Source organism: Syzygium oleosum, unplaced genomic scaffold (genome assembly GCF_021117445.2).
Source record: "Syzygium oleosum isolate NSW1041296 unplaced genomic scaffold, Sole_v2.1 Sole_v2.20, whole genome shotgun sequence".
NCBI classification, from domain to species: domain Eukaryota; kingdom Viridiplantae; phylum Streptophyta; class Magnoliopsida; order Myrtales; family Myrtaceae; genus Syzygium; species Syzygium oleosum.
In genome coordinates, this window is record NW_026607504.1 from 2,582,109 (window position 1) to 2,608,324 (window position 26,216).

General features: G+C 42.1%; 4 protein-coding genes across 4 annotated transcripts; 3 read left to right on the plus strand and 1 right to left on the minus strand.

The window, feature by feature from the left end:
• On the plus strand, positions 1 to 5,192 carry LOC115694043 (inactive protein kinase SELMODRAFT_444075). The gene is made up of 9 exons (XM_030621169.2): positions 1 to 1,265; positions 1,918 to 2,072; positions 2,156 to 2,250; positions 2,409 to 3,457; positions 3,795 to 3,955; positions 4,033 to 4,109; positions 4,194 to 4,341; positions 4,437 to 4,586; positions 4,737 to 5,192. Exons 1-9 carry the CDS (start codon positions 1,082 to 1,084, stop codon positions 4,968 to 4,970), a joined length of 2,253 nt encoding a protein of 750 aa, XP_030477029.1. The 5' UTR covers positions 1 to 1,081; the 3' UTR covers positions 4,971 to 5,192.
• Positions 5,193 to 6,532: 1,340 nt separating this feature from the next.
• LOC115694042 (phospholipase D alpha 4) lies at positions 6,533 to 10,083 on the plus strand. Its single transcript, XM_030621168.2, has 4 exons — positions 6,533 to 6,874; positions 7,522 to 8,082; positions 8,152 to 9,346; positions 9,576 to 10,083. Exons 1-4 carry the CDS (start codon positions 6,788 to 6,790, stop codon positions 10,007 to 10,009), a joined length of 2,277 nt encoding a protein of 758 aa, XP_030477028.1. The 5' UTR covers positions 6,533 to 6,787; the 3' UTR covers positions 10,010 to 10,083.
• Positions 10,084 to 15,393: 5,310 nt separating this feature from the next.
• Positions 15,394 to 17,415, minus strand: LOC115694041 (protein FLX-like 3). Its single transcript, XM_030621167.2, has 4 exons — positions 16,563 to 17,415; positions 16,276 to 16,421; positions 15,930 to 16,012; positions 15,394 to 15,777 (listed from the first exon to the last, which is right to left on the minus strand). Exons 1-4 carry the CDS (start codon positions 17,090 to 17,092, stop codon positions 15,697 to 15,699), a joined length of 840 nt encoding a protein of 279 aa, XP_030477027.1. The 5' UTR covers positions 17,093 to 17,415; the 3' UTR covers positions 15,394 to 15,696.
• Positions 17,416 to 18,603: 1,188 nt separating this feature from the next.
• Positions 18,604 to 23,712, plus strand: LOC115694051 (DEAD-box ATP-dependent RNA helicase 20). Its single transcript, XM_030621183.2, has 10 exons — positions 18,604 to 18,859; positions 19,410 to 19,675; positions 20,303 to 20,482; positions 20,565 to 20,726; positions 20,901 to 21,055; positions 21,249 to 21,341; positions 21,543 to 21,628; positions 21,722 to 21,948; positions 22,531 to 22,761; positions 23,416 to 23,712. The coding sequence occupies exons 1-10, from the start codon at positions 18,804 to 18,806 to the stop codon at positions 23,472 to 23,474; spliced, it is 1,515 nt and encodes a 504-aa protein (XP_030477043.1). The 5' UTR covers positions 18,604 to 18,803; the 3' UTR covers positions 23,475 to 23,712.
• The last annotated feature ends 2,504 nt before the right edge of the window (positions 23,713 to 26,216 follow it).

A 26,216-nucleotide genomic window follows, 5' to 3' on the forward strand; every position in this document is an offset into this window, starting at 1 on the left:
ATCACTCTTCTCTCCAGCCCGTATCTTCTTCCTCTGTGCTATCATCTACATCCTCACCTGGCTTCTTCTTCTTCTTCTTCTTCTTCTTCTTCTTCTTCTCTCTGCTCTCTCTCCATTTTGGAACCAGTGTTCGTGGCCTCTACTTAGCTTCCACGTGATCCTAGCGACTGTGCTGTGGTTGGTGGATCTTCTTCTTCCTCCTCGTCTTCTTCACGGTTTTTGTCAGGAAGACTCGCGGGTGATGGGCATCGGCTGCCGTGCGTTTTCTCGATTAGTTTTTTCCACGCTGGAAGTTTCGCTCTGATTGGTAAGAAGACCGAGGATCTGAGCGGAGAAGATGAATATTGTATTGCTTCCATGTTGACTGTGCAGCGCTGCTCGCTCGCTCGCTCGCTTGCTTCCCATGATAAGCATTTCGACTTTCGCGGATCGTGCAGGCGGATCTTGCTCATGCACTGTTCTCGTACTTTGTGCATAATATATATTTATATAATAGTCAGGCTCGACCAATCGGGGGTTCGATTCAGCTTTGTTCGAGGCGGATAGAAAAGCTGGGTTCGCTTGTAAACCAAATGTTGATCGATGTTGCTGCCACTTGACGTTTTCTGTCATTCGGGGGTCGCGCTTGGCTTGAGTTTCTATCCGAAGAGAACCCTTTTAGCTGTTCTTGCTTGAGCTGGTGATCGAAGGCTTAAAAGAAATTGCCGGTGTTTTTTAAGTTTGTGGAGTCTTATTTGGGCAATGTCTTACGCCTTCGCAGCTTTTTCTGTCATCTCTCTGTAGACGAAGGAGAAGGTGAATTTTCCGTGCAATCTTGAAGCAGAGTCCGAGTACCCAAGTCCTTCCCATTTCTTGATTTGAGCTCTTCACGGAATTCCTTAGCCATTTTCTTCAATATCAGCGAATGAATAATTCTTTGAGATATTGTTTGCGAAGACAATGAGGAGCTGCGGATGGAGAAGCTTCGACGAGTGTATATCCGATATGGAAGCGCTTGAGAGAAACTTTGGTTCTGCCATGGTTTCATAGTTCTTGGTACTTAAAATCTTCTGGGACGGCAGGTGTTTGAATCCATTACACAATGAGTCAACAGCAGAAGCAAGGCAAGCCGGAAAAGGAGACGACTGATGTGGGTGAAAGTGTGGTTGTTGCTGTTAAGGCATCTAGAGAAATTCCAAAGACTGCTCTTGTGTGGGCATTGACCCATGTTGTTCGACCTGGGAATTGCATATTGCTACTGGTTGTGGTTCCTCAGCCAAATTCAGGTACATCCTTTCTTTATGGCAAATTCTCGTTCTACATCCTCTCCTAGCGAGCGAGATTAAAGATATCATCGCGTATAGGAGGGACAGTAAGCGAGAAACGGTTTTTACTTGTTTCATGGCTTTAAACTATGAAGCTTCAAGATCCTCACTGCTTGTTAGATTAGGCTTCTCAACCTTTTAAATATAAATCTTGCTTTTATCTTGGACTCTAGATGCCATGGTTGAAATTTAGCAATGAATCTGCTATTCCTCAAGGCTGAGCGTCATGACAATTTCATGTTTCTAATGAATTAGAATTTATTTGCCGTTCGATCATGATAGTCATCCGGTTGCTCGGGAGGCCCTTCTGACCAAGCAATGGAAGAATTTGGTTTAGAAATGATCATGTCATCCTCTAAAAAATTCGAGGTTCTATACAATAAGAAATTGCGGAAGCTAATTTCCTTCCTAAAACGTACCCAGTCTAAATTTTGGTTCAGTGGGATTTTGGTTTCGATTTTGAGATTATTCAATCTGGTACAATGATTAGTTTCAAGGTTTTGAAGGTAAGACAAATTTCTTGGACTTGATTTATCCTATGCTTAGGTTCTGACATGTTGCCTATCAACAATCATGAGTAACTGCTGATAGTCCTTTTTCTTGCTGAGACCAGGTAGAAGATTGTGGGGTTTCCCAAAATTTGCTGGGGATTGTGCTAGTGGTAATTCGAAGTATTACTCAGGATCTAGTGAAGAGCAGAAAAGTGATATTACAGACTCCTGCTCCCAGATGATCCTTCAGCTCCATAATGTTTACGATCCAAATAAGGTGGTTGTCGTATATATAGATCATAATAGCTTCAGTCATGTTTGCTCCCATAGTCATGTGATTTCTTTCGCCGGTTTTCGCAGATAAATGTCAAGATAAAGATTGTCTCCGGATCTCCTTGTGGGGCTGTGGCTGTGGAGGCCAAGAAAGCTCAAGCTAGTTGGGTGGTATTAGACAAGTAAGTTATTTATTTCATACTCTTCCAGTCAAAAGAGCATATACCTAGTCAATTTTGACAGTGTCTAACCTATGTCAGGTCAGGCTTCTGACCTAAGTTTGACCATGGAAAACATCTTTTAATATCAGAAGTTTGTTGGCCTTGCTGTTTTTCTTCAGACAGCTGAAGCATGAGGAGAAACAATGCCTGGAGGAGCTACAGTGCAATATTGTGGTTATGAAGCGGTCGCAACCCAAGGTCCTCCGCTTGAATCTGGTGGGATCACTAGAAAAAAAATCTGCAGATGCCGGTGCATCGACTTCTGAGATGGATCGAGCATTGGATAAGCATCACAGTTGCAATAGTGATGCTTCAAATTCTATCCGAGGGCCAGCAGTGACTCCAAGTAGTAGTCCGGAATCAGGGACGGTCTTCACGAATACTGAAGTGGGGACATCGTCAGTGTCAAGCTCTGATCCTGGAACTTCCCCATTTTTCACCTCAGAAATGACTAGAGAAATAAGAAAACAAGAATTAATGTCCATAGAAGAATCAAATAAGCTTGATCAATGTACTTCAGACTCAGAAAGCGAAACACAATCGCTATCTTCAACGAGCTTGAGGTTTGATTCATGGATGGCAGAAGTTCTTAGTTCTCACTGTCAACCCTCGAGATGCTTTCAAGAAGACTCTGTAGGGGTAAGAGCTAATAATAAGGCCCATAAGCCAGTAGTGAAGACATCGCCAAATAAGTTCTCAAAACAGGATGGAAAAGTTGATATTAGAGTGCCCAACTGGGGGAATGATTTGGAATACAGTGGAAATGTGAGAGAAGCAACTTCAGTATCCAGACATGCGCCTCCTGGTCCCCCTCCATTGTGTTCCATATGCCAGCACAAGTCCCCTGTTTTTGGTAAACCTCCAAAATGGTTTAGCTATGCTGAGCTCGAGCTCGCTACTGGAGGATTTTCAAAGGCTAATTTCTTGGCAGAGGGAGGTTTTGGATCTGTGCATAGAGGGGTACTTCCAGATGGCCAGGCGGTCGCTGTCAAGCAACACAAATTGGCTAGTTCTCAGGGGGATCCAGAGTTCTGTTCGGAAGTTGAGGTCCTGAGCTGCGCTCAGCACCGAAATGTTGTTATGCTCATTGGATTTTGTATAGAGGACCGTAGAAGGCTGTTGGTTTATGAGTACATATGCAATGGTTCATTGGATTATCACCTTTATGGTAATGTTCTTTTCTTCTTGTGCAAGTTAGCAGCGGCAAATCTAGAGTCTAGACGAAGCTTGAGTACATGATGGAAAATTTTTAGTTGAATTATAAAATAAAATAGAATGTTTCTTACAGGCCATATCTTGAAGACGTTGGCGAAATATCTCAAATTATCAATATAGTACTTGTCTAGAATGTAGATGCACTTCAGTTCATGTTATCAAATATTCAAATATAAATACCACGTAGTTCGGACCTATGCCTCATGAGAGGAAGTTCTGTACTAGACATGACTATGGAGTTTAAACAAATAACTTGGATTGTCTGAGCTGATAAAGGATTTTGCTATCAGGCTGTCATCAAGAGCCATTAGAATGGTCATCACGGCAAAAGATCGCCATTGGAGCTGCTCGAGGACTACGGTATCTTCATGAAGAATGTAGAGTGGGTTGCATTATCCACCGTGATATGCGGCCGAACAACATCCTTGTGACTCATGATTTCGAACCTCTGGTACGAAAAGTCTTCTCATAGTTATTCAAACTTTTTCTGGATTAGTAAAATCCTTATCTCAATGCCTCATTTGCTAGGTCGGTGATTTTGGACTGGCAAGATGGCAACCTGACGGAGATATCGGCGTAGAAACCCGAGTACTTGGAACTTTTGGGTTAGTCTTAACGCTATTTTCCGGCATTGCTACTGAGTATTTGTATATGCAAGATATTCAGTTGGCTAATTTCCCCTTCGTTAGGTATTTGGCTCCAGAGTATGCACAAACAGGCCATATTACAGAAAAAGCTGATGTGTATTCCTTTGGGGTGGTCTTGGTGGAGCTGGTGACTGGAAGAAAAGCAGTGGATCTTAATCGGCCCAAGGGCCAGCAGTGTCTGGCAGAGTGGGTATGATGTGAATGAATTTTCAATCTATTCCCAACTTGTCTGAGTTTCGATTTTCAGAAATGACTCTTTCTATATTCAACTGATCTTCTCTATAGGCACGCCCTTTGTTGGAAGAGTATGCAATTCATGAACTGATCGACCCTCGCTTGGGTGATCAATTTTCAGATCGAGAGGTTTATTGCATGCTCCATGCCGCATCCCTATGTATTCGACGGGATCCTGAGTCAAGACCTCGCATGTCACAGGTATAGACTTTGATAAAGCAATGAAATGCCAAATCCTACTGCTAGAGTCTAATGCTTGACTCATATTGAAATTGTTGGTGGTTCGGGAGAGATTTTTTAAGTAGTTTGTTTCGAAGGGACTTTGAATTAATATTTTTTTTTGTGAGAAAGGTGCTTCGAATCCTGGAAGGGGACATGCACATAGATGCGAATTACATGTCGATTGCTGGGGTCAATGTTGGAAGTCATAGCAGAAGGATCAACGATGAGCAGCAATATCACAGTGGTCCTCTGTTGGATGAAACCAGGCAAGCGTTCACTAGAAAACTCTCTCTCCAGGCACACAACATTTCCTTGCGGGAGAGAGACAGAGCAAGGAGGAGATCATATGGGGATGCTCTATGAATTTGCAAAAGAACTCGTCTCATCAAACAATTATGTCACATGAATCCCCGGCTAATTTTTTTGACATCTTCCTCTTTTATCCCTTGACTCTTAGATAATTCTCTTCTGTAGAGGGAAATGGTAGTTCATATCAATGTAGTTAAGTATTGTTATTCCTCGGACATTTGAGAAGAATACGGATTAGATAGCAATATCAAGATGCCAAGGGAACTTTCTATATTGCATCACGATGTGTAAGGCATTTTTTCTTACATGCTTAGGATCAACTTCTTTTTCAAGCTGATCGAGTCATCAAACTTGACATCTCATGGGATGCGATCGAGTGGAAGGATTGTTCATAGTCTCATTATGAGTTTCCAAATTAACAAATTTTCAATTCAGAAAGCAAAAAGAAAACCAACAAAATTCAACTGGGAAAAGTTTTTTAGTGAGGTTTGATTTGAAACAAAGCTCTAAATATGAAGTGGTGTATCTCGTGGTATATGAATTTAGTATGTTTCCTGAATGGAAACTGAAGCTCATCCAAATTTCCAAACAAATAACTTAATTTTGATTACTCGGACGTCCGAACTTAATTAGCTTCCTAATTATAGAATAATTTATGTCTAAACTTAATTAGCTTCCTAATTATAGAATAATTTATGTTTACTTTTTCCCAAGTACGCTATATCGTAGAGAGGGAAACTCTAGAGAAGATCAGGAAAGAAGCTTGGGATTGTATTTCACTTATGAGAACGAGATGCAATTGAGAGGGAGGAGACTCCTTTATATACAAGTACAGGCTCAGTCGTATCCGTAAATCTCTCCTCGATTTAACGGTGGAGATTGCGTCTTCCAAACTACTATCTACCTTTATTTATAATAGGAGTGTATAATTACAATATTGCCCGCCTCCAGAAATATTCTAGAATATGCAAGAAAACTCTAGGACTTGGACTTCTCGAGGTCCGCCCGTTCGTTCATGGATCAGTTATGGTCCATTGTTCAGAAACCCTTGAAAGCGATCCATTTCTCTAGCCCGTGACACAAGCCCCTGAGCTGACCCATGTGATTGATATTGTTAGCTAAATTGTCGTGAATGTAAATGATAATCATTCTGATATTAATCATAAGATAGAAAAGGTAGGAAATACTTAATTATAGGAAAATAAGATAAATGATTATGACGTAATAATCATGCATTTGAGCTTTCTAATCACGAAAACATTTCGGCTGATTAAAGAAGCTTCGTTCGGTGTTTTATTTTCTTCCATGGAACCTACATAAATTACACGCCTTCCCAATAAGACAAAGCAAATTTCCAGAAATCGTGCAGATCTGGATATGAGCAAGCCTTCGATAGTTTTAAAAAACGTGGTATACGGTATACCGATGCAGGATATCGTCGTTTGTCCTGAAGCATATTCTTGAATCTTTGCTGGTCAACGTCAACAATTTCTTAGTTGACGTGGTATACGGTATGCCCATCTTTCTGTATCGAAGAAAGGGTTCGAATTGGGCTTAAGAAACTTCGACTTGAAGCGAAGACTTCGTCATACGATGAAGCTTTTGTGTGTGGGGTTTGCCTCCAAAGAAAATATAGAAAGAAACAGGACGATTTCTTTCACGTCTGTCTCGCTTCAACTCCATTACGTTCTTCCTCTTCTTTGCTTCTTAAACCGCAACAGCAATCTCTCCACCTGACTTTGTGTATATATAAATCCCATTTTTGCAACATTTTCTTTCTCATGTCCAGCGTCAAACCGAAATCAACCTCTCTCTCTCTCTCTCTCTCTCTCTCTCTCTCTCTCTCTCAATTTTGAAGGCCCTGAGGAATAATGGAGGGAAAGAACAGGCTTCTTCATGGGACGTTGGAAGCTACCATCTTCCATGCGACAACTTATACACCACTTTTCCCACTCAGCGTAAGTATATCGCGTATCCAATCGCATTGCTCCCATGACAAATGGTGATCCTCATAGCATCCGAACTTCTGCTGTATAAATCCCGACGTATAAGCCGGTATCCTTCACGTGTACCTCGTAAAAGCTACAACCGTGGAGCAGCTGACGGGGTCCCTGAAGTTATGCTGAGGTGCGAAACGATATGATTTGAGCGTGAAATCCATCGCATCTAACCGAGCGCCTAGTCGAGAACTCGTTATGACCAACTAAAAATGAATATCTCAGATGGCTGCGCAATACAAGCCTAATTTTTTTTTTCTTTTGCCACATTCTTGATGACTCCCCACATAGCCTCATAGCTTGTGCACAAGCTCTTCCTTCTCTTCAGTTGGAGTACTGAGGATTGTTGTTGATGTGCAAGACAAAGGTGGTGGTCAGATTCTTTTGCCCAAATGTTCATAGTGATCGGAGCTACAACTTAGATTGAATTGCATTATCATCTGCAGATATCCAAATTAAACAGTTGGATTGGAAGAATTTGTCCGTGACACCCACAAGAATTTCTAGTTTTGTTTGTGTGTTGTGATCATTGTGTTGTTTTTTTTTGGTTGGAGAGATGTATGTTTGATCCTGAGCTAAGTGATCGTCGTTTCATTTTAATCTTGCAGTGCATATTAGCATATGGAAAGCCCGTCTATGTTACGATCCAGATAAACAACGAAACAGTTGCCAAGACTAGCCAAGAACGTGATCGCATATGGAATCAAACGTTTCAGATCCTCTGTGCTCATCCATTCGATTCAGCCATCACTATCATGATGAAAGCAAGTTGTGTAATCCTGGGAAAGATCCATATCCGGGGAGATCAGTTACTAAATGAAGCTAGTTTGGTTCATGGGTTTTTCCCTCTTCAGATGGAAAACGGTCAGCTGAATGAGAAATTGAAACTTCAGCTAATCCTATGGTTCAAACCAGCAGAGATAGAGCCGAGCTGGTCGAAGATACTCGCCAACGGCAAATTCGGCGGCCTTCGGAATGCCACATTTCCTCAGAGATCGAACTGCCAAGTCACCCTTTATCAAGACGCTCATCATCTCTCCGGGTTCCACCCTCCATTAGGCTTCTGCTGGACTCCGAGGAGGCTCTGGGAGGATATGTTCGAGGCCATTGAAGGTGCAAAACATCTGATTTACATTGCATGCTGGTCTCTCAATCCAAACATGGTTCTGGTAAGTGGAAACATAGAACACCACCTCGTGCCCTGCATTTTTCAGAAGTTTGACATTTTTCTTCTGCAGGTCCGCAACCCGGAAACGAGCATTCCACATGCTTTTGGAGTTAGTGTAGGTGAATTGCTGAAGCGAAAGGCCGAGGAAGGTGTAGCAGTGAGAATTATGCTTTGGGACGATACAACGTCACTGCCCATAATCAAGAACATGGGAATAATGAACACTCATGATGAGGACGTCCGCGATTACTTTAGGCACACCAAAGTTGTGTGCAGATTATGCCCTAGATTAAACTACAACTTCCCGACTTTGTTTACTCACCACCAGAAGACTATCACAGTCGACGCGCCGATGCATAATAATCCAAGCGACCGAGAGCTTGTGAGTTTTCTTGGGGGAGTAGACCTCTGTGCTGGCCGATTTGATACGGAAGAACATTCTTTGTTTCGCACACTCAATACGGAGCTCCACGGTCAAGATTTTTACCAAACAAATATTTCAGGAGCTAACCTTCAAAAAGGCGGGCCGAGGGCACCGTGGCACGACACTCATGCGCGTATCATGGGCGAGGCTGCTTGGGATGTGCTGACCAATTTCGAGCAGCGATGGACCAAGCAATGCGACCCTTCTCTGTTAGTTCCCGCCACTTCCACAGCAAATCTGGCTCCAGAAACTGCTTACAGCATTTCAGCCGAACGGGATTGGAATGTGCAAATCTTCCGGTCAATCGACCACGTATCGGCTAGCCAAATGTTCAGAACTCTTACTGTGGAGAAAAGCATCCATGAAGCTTATGTCGAAGCAATTAGGCGCGCCGAGAGGTTTATATACATCGAGAACCAGTACTTTATAGGCGGATGCCATCTGTGGGAGAGAGACACTCACAGTGGTTGCGCAAATCTAATCCCGATCGAAATTGCTCTAAAGGTGGCGAATAAAATCAAAGCAAAAGAGAGATTTGCCGTATACATAGTGATACCGATGTGGCCGGAAGGAGTGCCCGAAAGCGAACCGGTGCAGGACATATTACATTGGACCAGGCAAACCATGGCAATGATGTATAAGTTGATCGGGGAAGCGATACGAGAAAGCGGCGAACCAGGGCACCCGAGAGATTATTTGAACTTCTTCTGCCTCGCAAACAGAGAAGAGGAAGTTAAAGGCGAGTGGACTCCTCAGTCTCCTCCGCAACCTGCGACGCAGTATTGGAATGCTCAGAAGCATAGGAGGTTCATGGTTTATGTTCATTCCAAGCTCATGATAGGTATCACTAGACATTCATCTGATAATTCTTCTTAAACTTATTATTATTTGAACTTTTTGGCAACTATTAAATCAATGACCTCCTCTTAGAAAAAATATAATTGCTTATATCATTATGATTTGTGATTTCAAAGCATGATCTTTATAGAGAAAAGTTAGCTGAATAACCATGCTTTTGCTAAACTGCAAATGTCTATCTTAAACTCTGGAGATGGTGCTGTATCTTGCAGTGGATGATACATACATCTTGATCGGATCCGCAAATGTAAACCAGAGATCGATGGATGGCCAAAGAGACACAGAGATCGCCATCGGGTGTTACCAGATGAAAGATGGCGAAAACCAGATGGCTCGTGGAGAAATACATGCGTACCGTATGTCACTTTGGTACGAGCACACTAGGCAAGCCGAAGAGATGTTTCAAGAACCTCAGACTTTGAAATGCGTGGAGAGGATGCGCTTCATCGGAGAGGAAATGTGGGAAATATATAGCAGCGAAGAAGTGGTGGACATGGAAGGTGTTCACCTGGTCAAGTACCCTATCGACGTAAAGCAAGATGGCTGTGTCGAGGACTTGGTCGACGGCGACGGCCACTTTCCAGACACCAAAACTCTGGTAAGAGGAAAGCGATCGATATTTCTTCCACCTATACTCACGACATGAACAGGAAAATAGGGAGAAACGTAAACATTGTACATACATACCGTTGAATAAAGGATTCACATGTTCATTGTTTCTAGAGAGGAAAAGAAATGACACCGATGGTGGGGCTTCGTTGTCCGATTTTCTGAGCAACGGATAAGTAGGTCAGATAGTATTGGTGGTAAAATTAATCGGGTCGAGTTGTTGCACTCGAAGAAAATTCTAAGCCATAGTGCAATTTTAGCTTTAGACCAAATCCCAGATGATTTCTGCGACGTCGGTCCATGGCTCATGCATTTCTAGAAGCCGGCCTCACTATATAACATAACTCGGCTTATACTTTGTCCTAAATCATATAAAATCCTTCATATGGCTGAACTTATCTTGTATCACCCGTCACATTCGACCAACCTCATTGCCTCTTTATCACTCAACAGCAACAGCCCCCACACGGCACAACCATGGGGTTAACAAACATCTCTTCGACATTCCTACTCTTCCCTTTTGTTTCTACGGACAATGCAATTCTAGACAATACAATATTTGATTGCCCCAAAGTACCTCGAGACTCCATAGTTTACGTGATGAAGATTGGTACCTGACACTTTGCAGAGCTGAATAGCAGTACGAGAATTTCTCGCTCCCAACATGATACCGGATTTCGTCTTGTTACTCTGAGGGAACACAAAATAGACACGTTTCGACTCCTCTCCTAGAGAGCAAATCACTATATATTTCATTACTTATTCTCATGTAGCCACCTTTATAACGTATGAGTAATTCCTCTTACAGTTTCAAGTCCTGAATTTCTCCGATATGAAAAATAAGAACAAATAGACTGACCAAGGAGGAAGCATCGGCCAAACACAGTCGCTGCAATCTCGCAACGAAGACCAAAAACATCACCTCATCAAACCGCCTCCCTGGAGGCACACCTTATTGTGCCCCAATCCTACCATTATTCATGTGGCAATTTCGCCCGTGAAGAATCTGAATGTATGATGCCCTCGCTAGTATGAACAACTTTTTAAGTGCGTATGCAGTCTATGAGCAGAGCAATGGTGTCCCAACGAACTCTTCCACTATGCTGAGCAAGAAAAAAAAAATCTGGACTTAGAAAAGATAGCAAACAAAATGGACATCAGTATGCATGAAGATGACAAATCTTTGAAATTGCCACATATCAACTCTGACAAGAAGACAGATAATGAGTAAAGGCACCAAAAAGGTATCAGCCATAGAACTTCGTCTTAGGTGACAATTTCAAAAAAGAACCAAGGTAATTAGTGTATAGCAACTATAGGAGCATATTTGAGATGCTAAGGAAAGGCATCAAATGATGTCATACAGATTCGAGTTAAATAATGCAAATTATCATAATAGGAATGTCTTCATCACACATTCGGGCTAAACTCATCTATCTTCCATGCGTATCGGGAGAGCGAAAGAGAGGGAGGGAGGGTCGCCAAAAAAATGTTTCTAGTTTCACTGCTCCAGAGGATAGAGGATATATTGAAAAATTGGCATCCCCCATTAACCAACTTCTTTCTGGTTGTAGATCAGATAGGATTTTCCTATTATCATAAATGATGCACCTATAGTGAAAATGAATTATCACAAATTCAGTTGGTTCAGGTCTGACCTATAGTCATCAGATGGACATCCAACCCATTTGGCTCCCAGCAGAAAAATGTGACATCCTCCAAGTCGGGCATCGCAAGAAAATTTCTCCATCTGCAAATATGCGGAAGACAGTTTTAGGAGAAATAAGGCAAATAGATCATTAGCATGTCCACTATCACTGAAATATCCGATATATATATCACCCAAAGAAGAAATTATCAACAAAAAGAAATCGAATGTAGAGACCATGTACAAAATTGTAATTACAGAGTGATCTAACAACCCAAGCCTGAATTGGAACAATTAATTCAGGTACTGCAGTAGCTTTAAGATGTTGCTTAAGTGAGGTGTTTGTGTGCTTGTATTACTGGTGATAGCAGTAGTAAAGTACAATGCTTTTGCCAAACAAAGATAAAAACTGCCCCTGCTTCCAAGCTTTTATATAGATAGTTGTCCCTGGACCACAGGCCACTGAGCTAATGCTTCCAATTGCAATGAGTGAAACTTCACTTCTCATAATCAAACCAAAACGATTTTCAGTATTGCACAGTAAAGTATCTACCAAAAAAAAATAAAAATAAAAAACTTGATAACCTTTCATTTCTAAAGATACACCATCAGAAAGTGCCGATGGGATGAGGGGGCATCCAGACTATTCACATGATAAATCTATTCTTCTGATAGTGTCAATGGGATGAGGGGACATCCAGACTATCCGCATTATAAATTTATTTGTCCAAACATTTAGCCACAAGCTCACAAGACTGTTCCAAAAGCCCGATAACAGCAGTCCTTAGTTCCCTCGAAGAGACTGAAACGATGAAACCATGCAGCTTGATCTAACTGATCACATTCATTTTTATACTGAAACTAGTAGCCGTACCGAAAGGGACAAATCTTCTGATATACTTAGAATGCAATACTTAACATCTACAAGCTGATGCTCACCAAAAAGGCAACAATCTTGCTCAGTAGAGGGACGAGACAGTCACGAGATGCTGTTTCACCCACAAGAGAAGTGAAGCTTCTGGAAGAAACTTTATCAAACTAATTTAGGGAAAGACTAAGCAGCACCTGTAGGCAAGTTCCTAAATGCAACAAAACTCTTGTTCTCCTAAGGTTCCAAACACAAATCAAGAATTACATGAGGCTCCATTGCTCAGATCTAGGGAAAAAAGTGACATGACACCTATCACTACTAAAAATGCTGCTGCAAATGGTGAATCCGCCAGAAACATATTTACAAAAGATGGGCATATATAGTCTAGAATTATTGGAGCCCTAGATATTTTGTCCTCGTAGCTGGAAGCAATTTTCAATGCAATCTGCTCGATAAAAATTGAAAGCCCATATCGAGAACCAAAGGAGCATCACCTGTTTCAACCTAAAGCCATACCCTACTACATAAATGATTCTATTCATCTTGCTTCTGGCTGCTGGCCAAAAGAAAAGCCTTGCTTCTGCCAGATTACGAACAATTCCTTCCCAAAGATAATCATGGAGAACTATTTGAAAGTTCCACAAATGTGCACCATCCACTATAATATTTATTAATCACTCAAGGGCCTCCATTTATTGCCAAATATTAAGTGCTGAGGCAGAGGATATTTCAGCATTGCAGTGATGACACTGAAAGAATTTCTAACGCAGTTCTGCGCATCATTTACAGTCTCGAGGCTATTCAAACAAGAAAACTATTGAGTCTATTTGCTGAAAGCCAAATTTAAAAATTAAAATCTATATGCCTAAAGGACCAGCAACAACATCTTGAGAGCATTCCAAAATGTATGACTCCCAAACTACCTTCCAAGCACCATCCTACAAGGAAATGCAATCTTGAAAGCTCCTAATTTCTGCCCATATGTCTTTGAAACATTGGTAGAATGACAAAACTGACCAGCAGGAGCACATCAAATATGGCGCACAACCAAAAAAACAGAATGGATTACACAGCTCACAGGATGACAAAGCAGCAGCAGATGAATAGCTAACATAAATCATCTGAAAACATTAGGGTATGAAATCCATCTGTGGCATCCACGTTCGAAAGAGAATACTTGCCTATAGGAGGTGGAACCCAATCCAGTTTGTAGCATTTTGGAAGATAATGCAGGTTCACCTCAATCCACAAAGAAGCAACTTTTGATATGCCGGGGTAGAGTCTTGGGAAAAAGAAAGAACAAGAATATTGGTGCAATCAAATCAGATGGGTGTGCCACAATTAATGTGGCCCAAACATTCTAAGGGGATCATAATGGCATTAGATGCTCTTCTCGAGTATCCAGAGTTCCAAAATCAACAACGGAAGCTCCTCCTCTGCTCAGCATGCACAGAAGCGTACACAGGGTATCGGACCATCCTTGCCTGTTTCTCCCATCTGATCATAGCATGCTCCAGCTTCACTTCTCTAAGTAGAACTCTCGCAACTCCACCTTAGCCCACTATTAACTAACTCTAGCAAAAAAAAAACTAACTCTAGCAGAAATCCTAACGAGAAACCTGGACCATTGCTCTTCAACATCTCCAGTGGAAAGTGTTAGCCTAGAAAGGTTGATATCATCTATTTCACCATCTCCAATGGACAAAATGAGGCAAGAAAAACTCAAAATGTGCCAGTTCCCAGCAAGCATCCGAGCCAACTTCATGCAAATAAAGATGAGTTGACCGAAGGAGCAGCACTCGAATCTATTAGGAATTCAACACAACCCCAACAACTTAAGTACCAAAATGTTCGCATGCTTAATGGGACACCACCCCTTCTTGTACCAACTTCAATTGGAGCTTACTAAGCTTCCTTTTGGTAGAAATTACAAATAAACAAGTGAACAACTTATGCACTATAGTCAATCATAATACAGTCATCTCCAGTAAGCATGCTATGCACCAATGTGCACCAAGCATTCTCCAATAGCTACCTAAAATGGTCCCAGAGAAAAAACACTTCAAATCAAGGCAAGAGACCTCGACATGTTCTTTCACTTTAACATGTTCTAACCTTTCCATTTGTGTCTTACCAAATGGGAAAAAGTTCACACCGTGACCTCATACCCGTAAACCGCTAGTGCAAACCTTGCATTAAAGATGCAGAGATGCATCTCCTAACAATGATACCATTTGATAAAACACCGAACTATCAGAATTTTCAACTGCAAAGCATCTCTGCTACTAGCACCAGAATTCCAAATAAACTCCCTTAAAAAGTTCAATTCAGGTACAAGCACATCCCAAAAGCTTTTATGCTTATATCATGCACAGAATGGCGCTTGAAGCCATTCTTAACCTGCAAATCTCCAGAACTTATTGGCTAATTGACCGCACGCACTTCATCGCAAGATAAACCTCGCCTCAGAGAGCTAAAGTCCTCCTCTTTAGATACAAGTCAGACTGTTAGCTGGTTAAGCATGCAATTAAATGGATAAATCCCCAATAAGACCACAAATGGGTCTCCAAGAAAATTTTGAATCTTCAGAGACCCTGATAGCAGCATCTTCAACAATAATGCCTTTTTGTGAGAAAACTTTGCCTCCTTCCTTATCAACTTAGTGGTATATTATCGGACGAAACAGCTTTCGATTTCTGTGACACCTTTTCTTATGGATGTCCAAATCCAGCAACCTAGATACACACCCCACTCAACTGAGTTGCGAGACACAAGCTCCCGATAGAAACCAACCAACCAATAAGACTTTCAAAGCTAACAAGTTTGCAAAATACACAGCTTATCAGACCTTAGACCTCCACTGCAAAAGTAGTACATAAAGACCCAAAATGCATATCCAACGTTTAAAATAAAAAGGCAACATTAAAACTCAACGATTATTAAGAGTTTACATGGATTCTAGAGAATTCATATTTATCTCATAAACACACATAGAGAAACAATAACTGATGTCCTTTGAGACTATAAAACAGTAACTTGAGATTCCTAGATAAGAAGTTAAAGATACTAACGATGCATTCAGATAATAGACTACTGATGTGGTGTGCCAATTGATAAATTTGTGCCTTCCCTCCCGTTTTCTCATTCAACAGCTCAGCAAAAGCCATGTCATGCATATTCAGTCACAACAATCACCATCCAGTTCTCAACGACGATTAATGCGAGGCTTGTCATGTCCTCCCCTTGAAGCAGATCCAGGACCATAAAGAGGACCATTACCAGAACCCTGCCAAACACAGGGACGGTATGTTAAATGATGCAAATATAAGTATCAACATTTTAACTCTACAAAATGCAGAAATTTCATGTCCATATCCGCAAGGTAATTTTTACAAGTTCAATTATGTATGGGGCAATGACAATTTATTGGACACAAACCAGATGAACACCATAGCCATCCCCGTATGGTGCAGCGAAACTCCCTTCCCCAGTATTAAATTTCCTCCCGTATGGTACTCCACCTGAAAACACCACAAACTGAGATGGTTGGATTATGTTATAAAAATACACGAAATCAATAGTCAACAGTAAGCCCACGAGAAAATTTCCAGCATCATAGTCCTACTAAAACCTAACAGCAAAGCAGAAGTGGCAGTACACAGAAGGAATGCGCGAAATTGACTTTGTCAGGACACTTTTTAATTCATAGATAATTGCAATTATGCCAAGGAAAAACGTTTTCATATCTAAGAAGACGCTAAAAAGGGAGGGAAGGATGCCATACCAGCACCCCATGATCTGACATCACCAGCAGCGAGTTCGGCGCGCAACTTCTCGACCTCCCGCGCCATAGAAACCAAATTATTCTCCATTGCCTGTCTTTGTTCCACCAATTCAATATTTGCTTTCCGCTCATACTCGATAGTAGATCTACAGAAAAAAATTCTTCTTTCAATACCCTGAGCGAGAACATCTATCTGACAAAGTTCGAACTAGCAAATGAACTTCAAGCCATATACTGCATATTAGAGTAGGTTTCAGCCAGAACGCCATAAGTGAAGGCATACAAACCTAGCATGCATGAGCTCCTGGTTGAGACCATCAATTTCCGCCCTCAGGAGAGAAATCTGCTTATTTTCAGCCTTCAATCTACCAACGTCCTGCGTCAGACTTTGAACTTGCCCAGCAAGGTCCTGCTTCATGTTATTCAGCTTCTGAACTTCGGAGCGGAGCTGCGCAGCTTCCTTCTTCAAAGGCTCGGCCGCGCGAAGATCGGCTTCGAGCTTCAAACCTTTCTCCATGAACTCCCTCGAGTGAATTTCGTGTTCCGCGCGAATATCCCCGATGACGAGGTTCATCCGATGGAGCTCCTCCTTGGCGGCGCCGAGCTCCCGCTGCAGCGCAATCCGATCCTCGACCAGCCTGCGGTTATCCCCCAGCACCCTCCGCAGCTCGGCGTGCTGCATCTCGAGCTCCTCCTCCAGCAACGCGGGAGGGGGCGGCGGTCGGGGCATAGGCGGGCCGCGGACGTAAGGGCCTTCGGGAGGGTAGCCGCGCCGGCCATTGAACGGCTCGCGCAACACGCGATTCCTCCCCGCCATTTTTCCGACCTGCAAACAATTTCCTTTCCCCTTCGTCGATAGCGCCCGACGAATCAGAACGGCGAGGCAATCGAGTGTCTCTCCGTTCTGCACGACATGCTCTCGCTCGGGGTTAACCACGATCGCTCGTCAGCCTACGATTCGCGACCTCGAGCGCGCGCGTTCCGCATGGAGGATCGAAGGAACTGAGAGAAACGGAAGATGCAGATGCAGATGGAGATGGAGATGGAGAGAGCAGGCAGAGGAGGAGATGGGAAGCAGCCGATGCGGAACCCTAGCTCGAGGAAGAGGAAGAGGAAGAGGAAGAGGAAGACGACGACGCCGTTGTGTTGAAAAAGCTGCGTTAAGCTGCGTCCTTTTTGCCCTGAGAAGCAGGGACGTTTCCTTTTCTAGAAATCGACGAAAACCGGATTTGGAATTTATTTTTTATTTTTTTTTGGGAGAGGGATTTGGAATTTTTTAGTCGGCAAAAATACTCATGAAATTTCTTATTACTCGAATTGCTCAGAAAAGTTTTGTTGAATAATAATTCTGTGGGAAGAAAATGCTTTTTTTTAAGTTCTCGATTTTCCGACGAAATAACGACATCCTAAAATTTTATATATTAGTAATAGGATAATTATCACAAAAAAACTCAAACTGGTACATATGTAACAAATTTATCACGAACTAATTTTAAACCCCAAACCGGTATAACTGTAATGAATTTACCCCATGTTAAATTTTATTGTCAAATTTCTAAGTTGAATGACATGTGGCAGTTGATGGGTATGCCAGTTTAGGGTTTTCAGATTTATCAATTTGTGATTTTTTATGGTATTAATCCAATTTAACGGAGTGTAAAATTATTATAAGTGTATCAATTTTAGGTTTTTAATGGTTAAAACAGGTGTACCAATTTAAAATTTTTCGTAATATTAACCCAACATAAAATAATTAAAAGATAATAACAAGACAAATGATATGTCTTATCGTTTATCAAGAAGCAGTTAACATTATTAATATACTCTATCGAATAACTAGCTATTATTACATTTTCCTTCTATGCCCAACCATCTAACCTAGCACGGTGTCCATTTCTCTAAGAAATGTTGTTTATGTTTTGACCAAAAAAACTTTTTTGTTTATTCAGGGATTTTGGAGTGATCACCTTGGTAAGATGTATCTCGAGGGGAAGTGGGTTATCCTCAACTCATTTTCGAATGAATCTTCATTCCATGCAATTATCGGTACGAGTTCATTGAATTGACTTGCAATCTTATACAATCAAAATCTCACGATTCATGCACTTTTACCCCTTTTTTTTTAATTCGAAACTCCCGAAACTTTCACAACCTCAAGTATCGAATTTCACATATAATTTTTTTTCATAATTTCGTGTGATTTTAATAATCTAAATTTTTGGTGAAAAAGAAATTATCATTTTTAGCTTACATAGGTCCTACCTTTTTATTTTATGTTTTTTAGGTTGAAATGATAAATTTTGAGACATCAGGCTCCTTCGAGCCCCAACGATCGGACTTTGGAGGTGGGGGGGGACTTCTTCATCTTCTTCTTCTTCTTCTGCTTCTTCTTCTGCACACTCAGCTCTGATTTCTTCCATTTCGCTTCCCTCTCTCTCCGGAAAAATCCTCTTCGCCGAAACCCTAATCCCACCGCCGCCCTCCGTCCGGCGGACGCCGCCGCCGCCGCCTCCGATTGCGACGCCAGCATGAGCCGCCACGACGGCCGGTCCGGCGACCCCACCTCCTACCGCGACCGGAGAAGGTAACGATTGAGTCGCTTCCCCACTCCCCGTTTTTTTCCCTGCATTGGGGTTCGCCCTTTCGTGCCCTCGCTCGCTCGCTCGCCCGCCGGCCGGCGGGTAGCGGATTTTGACTTGACGAGGAGTTGCCGCTGAGCTCTGTCCCGCGCGTAGCTGTGGTTTGACTTTGTTCCGTGGCTTGGGCGACTGTCGGTCCCCCGTGGAGTTGAACTCGCTTAGCAGTGAATGGTCATGGTTAGCTACTGTGCTGTTTGCTTTTCGAACTTTGCTCCCGTCGACGCCGCGCCGCGATTGAACTGTTCTATTTAACAGTCTATTGGAGTGTACTTTTTGGGGATAGTGAATTGCACTTCTATGATCTTTACATAGCCTTACTGAATTTTTTATCTTTGGTATGATTTTCGAGCCCTTTTGAAGACCGTGATTGATTAATGAACTGGTTGCTTTAGCTTACGCTTATTGTAGTAGGATTTTAGTAGGCTATAACGCCAAGTTAATTAATCAGATGTTGTGACAGACATTTGTTTACCGTGGTTGTCTTCCTTTTTGTAGTGATTCTGGGTTTGGCGGAGCTTCCAGCTATGGTGCCCCAGTCCGGTCTTCAGCAGGTAGAAAGGATTACGATGGTGTTGAGTCGCCAAGGAGGACGGATTTGGATGGTTTGACTCCTTTCGAGAAGAACTTCTATGTCGAGTCACCGTCGGTGGCTGCTATGTCGGATAAAGATGTCGAGGATTACAGGAAAAGAAGGGAGATTACTGTGGAAGGCAAGGATGTCCCAAAGCCTGTTAAAAGTTTTGAAGATGTTGGCTTTCCAGGTAAGTTTTCTTAGTTGTCTAAAATTTGGATTTCTTTGACAATTGATCACACGAATTCATCGGAGGGTTTTTTTAATGTTAGCATAGAGCTTTTAGATTTTTTTTTTTTTTTGTGGAAGAAAGAAGGGGGAGAGGGAGCATGGGGCAAAGCATCCATATTATTAGTGAACCTTCTAATTCAGTGGATTGTTTGCATAACTTTTATTTTATGTTCCATGGAGAATTTCAGAATTGGTTTGAAGGAGAAACAGTGAAATGTTTTTTTTCTCATCTATTCGTTAATACTTTCAAAATGAACACTGGATTGGTCCAATTGTTGATTTGAGATCTCTTTCATAGCAAATTATTCTAAAAAAGTCAATATAGTTGGTTGAAATATACATTATGGACAGTGTCCTGGTGCTGTCTCTGGTCTCAATGTGCTGTTTGCAAAACTTTTTTGGGCATTGAGAAATTCTCTTTTATTCATTGATGACATTAAAGGAGAGAATACAGGGCTTCCCTGAGCTGTTCCATTCTTCATCTTTCAAGTCCCATTGAAGCACTTGATTGTTTTATCAAGCAATCTCTTGCTTAGAAAGACTTGGTACAGCCTTTTAATTGCTACTTTCTGCACATATACTCCAGATTATGTCATGCAAGAAATTGCAAAAGCTGGCTTTGTTGAACCTACACCAATTCAATCTCAAGGATGGCCAATGGCCCTTAAGGGGCGTGACCTAATTGGTATCGCGGAAACAGGGTCGGGAAAGACAATTGCCTACCTATTGCCTGCGATTGTCCATGTTAATGCGCAACCAATTTTGGGTGAGTATTTTACTGAAGACTTCTGTTTCGTTAACCCTCTTTGATCATCAACCTGACTCATGTAACTTCTCTTTCTTATCAGCCCCAGGAGATGGCCCCATTGTGTTAGTGTTGGCCCCAACTCGTGAACTGGCTGTTCAAATACAGCAGGAAGCTACAAAATTCGGTGCATCATCAAGGATAAAAAATACATGCATATACGGTGGGGTTCCGAAGGGACCTCAAGTGCGTGATCTCCAGAAAGGTAGGTGGTGATTAGATTAAAGTTATGCTGATCTGAAGAGGCGCGGCTTTCATAAACTTTACATCCTTTGGTAATTGAATTTAAAATTTGTTCTCTTTTTCCCCATTTTCCAAGTGCGGGAGTCTGTTATATCCTAAAAGTAATTCTACTTGTCACTTGTCATCTGTGCCACAGGCGTTGAAATAGTGATTGCTACACCAGGAAGGTTGATTGATATGCTGGAGTCGCATCATACCAACCTGAGAAGAGTAACCTACCTTGTGTTGGATGAAGCTGATCGGATGCTAGACATGGGATTCGAGCCTCAAATAAGGAAAATTGTTTCGCAGGTTTATCTTCTGTCACTATTTTTGGGAGTGTATCTTTAATTTCTCCGTAGATTTTCATCTCTTTCTGGAGCCACTTAGTCTTGTATTTTGCATAATCTTACTCTTCGCCTTCTTCAGGCATGATGGCACATACAAACGCCTGCACAGAGACTAATACTATGATGTTGTTTTATTGGTTTTGCCATTCATGCAGATTCGCCCAGATCGTCAGACTTTGTATTGGAGTGCTACCTGGCCAAAGGAGGTCGAACAATTAGCTAGGCAGTTCCTCTATAATGCCTACAAGGTGAGATTTCTCAGCACATGTTCAGTGCAATGTAACTGCATCACCTAATAAGGCATACCTCAATCAATATTCCAATCGGAACGGTGGTGAAATAGTCGGTCACTTGATACCAGATGGTTACGACGATCTTATCCCGTCCCCTTTTTTTCGGGTTGTCCAGTTTAGTTGGATTGAACGTCCCACTCTTTTTCCCCTTCACAGGTGATAATAGGTTCTGAAGATTTGAAGGCCAACCATGCAATACGCCAGATCGTTGATATTGTCCCTGAAAATAAAAAATATAACAAGTAGGGGATGCAATTTTCAAGTTAATATTCTCTATGTACTTGATTACATCATCTAAGATTGATTGATGCAAAAGCTATATGTCCTGTACACAGATTGGTAAATTTGCTGGAGGATATTATGGATGGTAGCCGAATACTTATCTTCATGGATACAAAGAAAGGGTGTGATCAGATAACTCGGCAACTGCGTATGGATGGTTGGCCAGCTCTCTCAATCCATGGGGATAAAAGTCAAGCAGAAAGGGATTGGGTCCTCTCTGAGTTCAAAGCAGGCAAAAGTCCTATAATGACTGCAACCGATGTCGCTGCACGTGGTCTAGGTTCGTGTTCTTGTTCAATACTTAATGCAAGAGTTACCATGGCACCTGAATCTACAGTAGCTGTTTGTTCCCTACACTTTGTTGGTTGTTTCTGATTTGCAAGTATTTGGTTGCGGCATGGACATTATTTTACAATGCATGGATATCTTCAATTTAGCTTTGCATACTCTGGTGCTTTTGACCTAGTTGATGCGGTGAAGGCACTTTCACATTAAATGATTCCCACTTTAGTGAGCATCTTTGTGTTAACTATTTGACTTTAATCTCTTCTCTTTATCTTGAGTGCTATTTTTCACTAGTAATTTTCTCAAATGCTCTCCTTTTGTTTGTCTCAGGGATGCCATCTTTGTTTACCACTTATACATGCATCTGTCTGTTTAGCATTACTTTCATATTCGCTCGTCTTTTTCCTTTTTTCTTTCTATTGTGGAGATAATGGCACATAATTACAGATCACAATCATTCGATAGTTAAGTCTTCCAATAGGATGTGTATGTTGCTGTGCTTTTCTTCATGATCTTGCTGTGATAGGTAGGTTGCCCTTAGATGAGCAGTAGCTTATTGTTTCCTTCTACCTTGCAGATGTAAAGGATGTGAAGTACGTGATCAATTATGATTTTCCTGGCTCACTTGAGGATTATGTCCACCGCATTGGTCGTACTGGAAGGGCAGGGGCAAAAGGGACAGCATATACTTTCTTCACAGCTGCAAATGCGAGATTTGCAAAAGAATTGATTTCCATCCTTGAGGAAGCAGGGCAGAAGGTCAGTCCTGATTTGGCGGCCATGGGGCGTGCTGCGCCTCCCCCTCCAGGTTTGTTTCTGTGAAATCCCTGTTTTCCTTTGTTTGCTTTTTCTCGTGCTTTTGTGTGTGAGGGAGAGTGAGAGCAAGAGAGATTGTTCTTAGGCTCCTTTAGAGGTGGTTCTCTTGAATGGGCCGCAATCTTGGTGAGAGCAGAGCAAGTCAATACTGTTAGAAGATTGGCATGTTGCAATTTGCAACTCCAAGCTGGATGGTCTCCATTAAGGGAGGGTGGATGGGGGAAAAAGCATGGTTGGTGCTCTTTCGGGTTTTTGATCGATGGTCGGTTAGTCAAAGCCTGCACTAGTCGAGAACCATGTCTCTGGGGTAATTTTTCCCAGGTTCCACAGGTGATACATGATGGTATTAGAGGAAACTACTGTCTAGTGGTTCCTCCATCGAGAGTGGATGACTTCTGTCATAAAATGACGCCTCTCTTTATGAGCTTTTTGTTGCATTTTCGATGGGTATGTTGGAAAAGCCAGCCAGAAGGTCCCGACTACATGTACAATGCGCATGCAAATTAAACTAACTCCCCCCCCCCCCCCCAAAAAAAAAAAGCACCTCTGGTTTTCTAAAAGGAAAAAAGAAGAAAAGAAAAGCTCATGCAAGTTATACCACGGTTTTGTTGCTGAGTGTGGCTTCTCTTGCACCCCCGCTGTACAGGTCATGGAGGATTCAGAGATCGTGGAAGAGGTTACGGTGGGGGACGGCCCTGGAGCTGAAAAACCGGAGTCAGACTTCCAGCACAGATGTATCTTACAAAAGAGTACTTTCAGCAATAATTTGTACCCTCTGTTGCTTTACCTTATTAGCAGTGTTGAGAAAACTATTAATAGTAGAAGAGTAGAATTCGCCTCTCCTCTCCTCTCCTCCTTTTGTCCCTATTCGCAATCCGTTCTCAATTTTGCTGAACTTCGTTCTTTGTGGGAATCATGACAGGATGTAACCCGATTCCTTGAAGATCGGTCTGCATTTTCTATTGCATGCATTTTACTTTGATCCTCGATGATTCGTCACGCTTCTTTACAAAGCGGTAACAAGAAGAAAAAGACCCATTTTATTTTAATATGAGAGAGCTCTGGCTGAATTTCCGGAGCGCAGGACATCGGGAAACTCATTTTATTTTCAACACAATGATGATTCCGTGCATTCATCGAATTGGGTGATTGAATCATGTATGATGTATTGTGGAAACTAACTTAACATCTGAGTGCAAGCACAGGTTCCTTGAATCAACATTTCTCATCGTTTTTTGTGCTTTCCGTCGGTGGTCATCGAGTCGATTGCGCTCGATGGATGATGCAAGGTAAGGCCCATCATGCGAAGGACAGGATTATCGGTCGGCCTATCAGAATGAGAAACTCTGCCTTTCTCTGACGATGAATACGTATTCGACCCTTAGATATAGGCTTTAGCCCTCGCGGAGCAAAAACAATGTACTGGTGTATAAGTGGGACTCCCACAGTATACGGTTTCGCTATACCTGTAAATAAATTCAGCAAGATGAATTGTGACTGTTCTGTCTTAACACGGACAGATCAAGGCCACGTATCATATAGAACTGAACCGAAACATATGGTGTACGCCCCGAAAGGAAAAACAAAACCGTTACCTAGATCAGCCTGGCTCGTCAGTATCTAGCATCTACCAAGTAACCATTTTTTTGCGGGTCAAATCCCAAAAAGACTCGTGAACTTTTCACCCTGGGACAAAAGTATCTCTAATTTTCGGACGATTTTCACGAAATTTGATCTGTGGATGAAATACCCACCGTTAGATTGTTCGTCTATGCAGACTAACGTGACATGTGACGTGATCAACGTTATTGACATGTACAAAAGACGCGCGAACAAAAGAGAAAAGAGTTGACATGTAAGTAAAAATCTCAAAGACTCGTTTCTCTAAAATGTTGTATTTCCTGATTCCTCTGGTTTAAGCATAATCTGCTTCACGTTTCAAGAAAAAAGCGAGAGTTAGGGTCCCGGTCCATGGTGATTGGGACTCATCATCTTCATGTTTCAGGTGGTGATGATTTTTCATGATTCACGTTTGAAGTTCGATTCAAGCAATTTCCTGGTGGTCATCTTTGTCCATGGTGCAAAAGTTCCTGGGGGTTTTGTGAATCATTTAAAAAGTCGGGATATTTTTATCCTACAAGTATACTTCGTTCTTGTTCATACCATCGTAAGCTAAAGTGCATTAATGGGGAGATTCTGATGGGGCCATTTTGGACCAACTCTATCCACAGTTGATGTGTGGTTCTCCATTGAAGGTCATGTTAAATATAAGGCAGCATCCTCAAAAGAATAGACAGCTTCTTTCCATGCTTTCTCTACTGGCACTTTAATCAAGTGAATCGCGCATCGTTGACTCGACTTCTGAACGTGTTTTAATGTGCAGCGGGGACTTAAAACTCTACTGAACGTTACCTAACTCCGCATTCACCTCTAATTTCAACTACCGACTTCGCAAAGCGATTTGTGTTCATTACGCGCCCTACGGAACTCGTTCGATCCCCGCGTGAAAGTTGCGCGATTAGGGCACGAGTTCTCGAGAAATACATACGAATCTCTAACGCTCGGTGAAAAAAATGCCCACCATCTGATTCCACGACTCAATGACATGGCAATACTTTTCCAATCCACAACCACAGGGGGGTCCCCAAACAGAGTGTGTGTGGTACATTGAGCACAGGGGAGATAAGGCAGTTGAGTGCAGACGATGGAAACAATACCTGAATGCCCTTCTGCAAAAAGGGCAGGCCATGCATATTCTAAAGGATCCCTGTAGGACCAAACTAGCACTAGATTTTTGGATAGCTCTCTCTCTCTCTCTCTCCCTTCTCTCTTTTCAATTTGTCGCAATCTGCTTCCCATTTTGTCATAGTTGATGATATCTTTCCCATGGCCACGTTTTTGTTCTCCGAGGAAAATTTTCCTGGTCCTCAAGATTATGTTTTTCTGTCTTCCGTGCCAAATCGAAAACTCATCCACAAGCCCCGTTCTTGTTTTCTCCTCTTTGATGGGCTGAAAATTTGTGTTTTGTTGCCCTCATTTTGATGCGATTATCACGAAATTTTCCCTCGCGTGAGCGAGCGAAGACGTTCGAATCGGTCCGATAACGACAGTCGGGGCGAAAAGGAAAATTGTTGGTCTTTGTGAGTAAAGATCTCGAAATCGCGCTAATTATTTTACTAGTCGAGATATCACCGGCAGTTGAAATGTTCTTGGACATGAAAAGAAGGTTTAGACGTTGGCTTTTGTTAGTGTAAGGATGTTGTTGACAGTTTCAATTTCAAGGAATGTCCTCCTGCCTGACTAGGATGATAAGGCTTTATCCAAATTCAGTCCACCATTTCAGGCTGATTTCTTTAGGGATTTCGAAGCAGAGGTCTCGAGCAGCGTCAGTTTAGGAAGAGAGCGCCGCCCCATCCGCCGGGGGGGAAGACGCACGTTGCACGGCCA